The sequence below is a fragment of the Monopterus albus genome, unplaced genomic scaffold, assembly GCF_001952655.1.
Source record: "Monopterus albus unplaced genomic scaffold, M_albus_1.0 scaffold274.1, whole genome shotgun sequence".
Taxonomy (NCBI): domain Eukaryota; kingdom Metazoa; phylum Chordata; class Actinopteri; order Synbranchiformes; family Synbranchidae; genus Monopterus; species Monopterus albus.
The window spans coordinates 404,904-407,245 of NW_018128154.1; the positions used below are offsets into that span (position 1 = coordinate 404,904).

Below are 2,342 nucleotides of genomic sequence, written 5' to 3' on the forward strand. Positions count from 1 at the left end.
GCATCTGTGGTCCCTGGATTCCAGATGATGGAAAAATCTTCACGCACACCATCTCTACATCCGGCAAGATGACCCAGACTAACTGGACTGCCAAGGCAAGCTCACTGACCCATTCAGACACAGACACATTTTGTGATTAGGCTTCAAATGCCCTCAACAACAATGGATTACAACCCAGTGACTGTTCTCTACAAAAACTCCTCAAGGCTTTAAACTTCAGGATGACAATGTTCACTTCTGTTAAGAGAATACAGTGGGTACGGAAAGTATTCAGACCCCCTTAAATCTTTCACTCTGTGTTATAGTGCAGCCAAACTGAAATATCACATGGTCATAAGTATTCAGACCCTTTGCTGTGACACTCATATATTTAACTTAGGTGCTGTCCATTTCTTCTGATCATCTCTGAGATGGTTCTACACCTTCATTTGAGTCCAGCTGTGTTTGATTATACTGACTGGACGTGATTAGGAAAGCCACACACCTGTCTATATAAGACCCTACAGCTCACAGTGCATGTCAGAGCAAATGAGAATCATGAGGTCAAAGGAACTGCCTGAAGAGCTCAGAGACAGAATTGTGGCAAAGCACAGATCTGGCCAAGGTTACAAAAATATTTCTGCTGCACTTAAGGTTCCTAAGAGCACAGGGGCCTCCATAATCCTTAAATGGAAGACGTTTGGGACGACCAGAACCCTTCCTAGAGCTGGCCGTCAGGCCAAACTGAGCTATCGGGGGAGAAGAGCCTTGGTGAGAGAGGTACAGAAGAACCCAAAAATGACTGTGGCTGAGCTCCAGAGATGCAGTCGGGAGATGGGAGAAAGTTGTAGAAAGTCAACCATCACTGCAGCCCTCCACCAGTCGGGGCTGTATGGCAGAGTGGCCTGACGGAAGCCTCTCCTCAGTGCAAGACACATGAAAGCCCGCATGGAGTTTGCTAAAAAAAAACACCTGAAGGACTCCAAGATGGTGAGAAATAAGATTCTCTGGTCTGATGAGACCAAGATAGAACTTTTTGGCCTTAATTCTAAGCGGTATGTGTGGAGAAAACCAGGCACTGCTCATCACCTGTCCAATACAGTCCCAACAGTGAAGCATGGTGGTGGCAGCATCATGCTATGGGGGTGTTTTTCAGCTGCAGGGACAGGACGACTGGTTGCAATCAAGGGAAGGATGAATGCGGCCAAGTACAGGGATATCCTGGACGAAAACCTTCTCCAGAGTGCTCAGGACATCAGACTGGGCCAAAGGTTCACCTTCCAACAAGACAATGACCCTAAGCACACAGCTAAAATAACGAAGGAGTGGCTGCACAACAACTCCGTGACTGTTCTTGAAGGGCCCAGCCAGAGCCCTGACTTAAACCCAATTGAGCATCTCTGGAGAAACCTGAAAATTGGCTGTCCACCAATGTTTACCATCCAACCTGACAGAACTGGAGAGGATCTGCAAGGAGGAATGGCAGAGGATCCCCAAATGCAGCTGTGAAAAACTTGTTGCATCATTCCCAAAAAGACTCATGGCTGTATTAGCTCAAAAGGGTGCTTCTACTAAATACTGAGCAAAGGGTCTGAATACTTATGACCATGTGATATTTCAGTTTTTCTTTTTTAATAAATCTGCAAAAATGTCAAAAATTCTGTGTTTTTCTGTCAATATGGGGTGCTGTGTGTACATTAATGAGGAAAAAAATGAACTTAAATGATTTTAGCATATGGCTGCAATATAACAAAGAGTGAAAAATTTAAGGGGGTCTGAATACTTTCCGTACCCACTGTATGTCTGACCAGGAGCTACAGGTGCTGTGCTCTCCTAACATGCACAAAAAAGCATCCAAGTTATAATATGTTTGGAGAGTGGTGATGCGATTGGGGTTTAGCTTTATAGTCGACAAATAGTCAAACTTTATAAAGCCATTGTTATAATGTACTAATCTTTCCCATATGAATGTAAAAATTTTTTCCATTATATGCAGATGATTCACTACTGTATATGTTAATACCTTTGTGCAAACCATACACCACCTCCACCACTCCCCATCTTATGCTCTTAGGTTGCATGAGGCTTTTTTTTACAACACCAAGGGACAAATCAATCAATTAATTCATCTTAATTCCAGTCAACATGACAGTCATCATCAAACTCTCCTTCAGGTTACTCGTCTTCAGCCTTTTTAGGAAAAATTCCAACTCCACCTGGTTGGCTTCAATTACTCTGATGTTAAATTACATGTTACCTGATGTTAATTTATATTGCTGGTAAACCCATTTCTGGTGTGGCAGGTGGTTCTGGTTCATCCTGGCTTAACCTCACTTATAGCTCACATACGAGTTGGTCGCATG

The 2,342-nt window shown here is 43.4% G+C and overlaps 1 protein-coding gene across 1 annotated transcript in view; it reads left to right on the top strand.

Moving 5' to 3' along the window:
• The window catches only part of LOC109972946 (atrial natriuretic peptide receptor 1-like), a 15,304-nt gene that overhangs the window by 2,554 nt on the left and 10,408 nt on the right, over positions 1-2,342 (top strand). Inside the window, 2 exon segments of the mRNA XM_020622213.1 lie at positions 1-95; positions 2,283-2,342. The exon segment at positions 2,283-2,342 is cut by the window's right edge and continues 40 nt beyond it. Coding sequence (XP_020477869.1) covers positions 1-95; positions 2,283-2,342 — 155 coding nt within the window.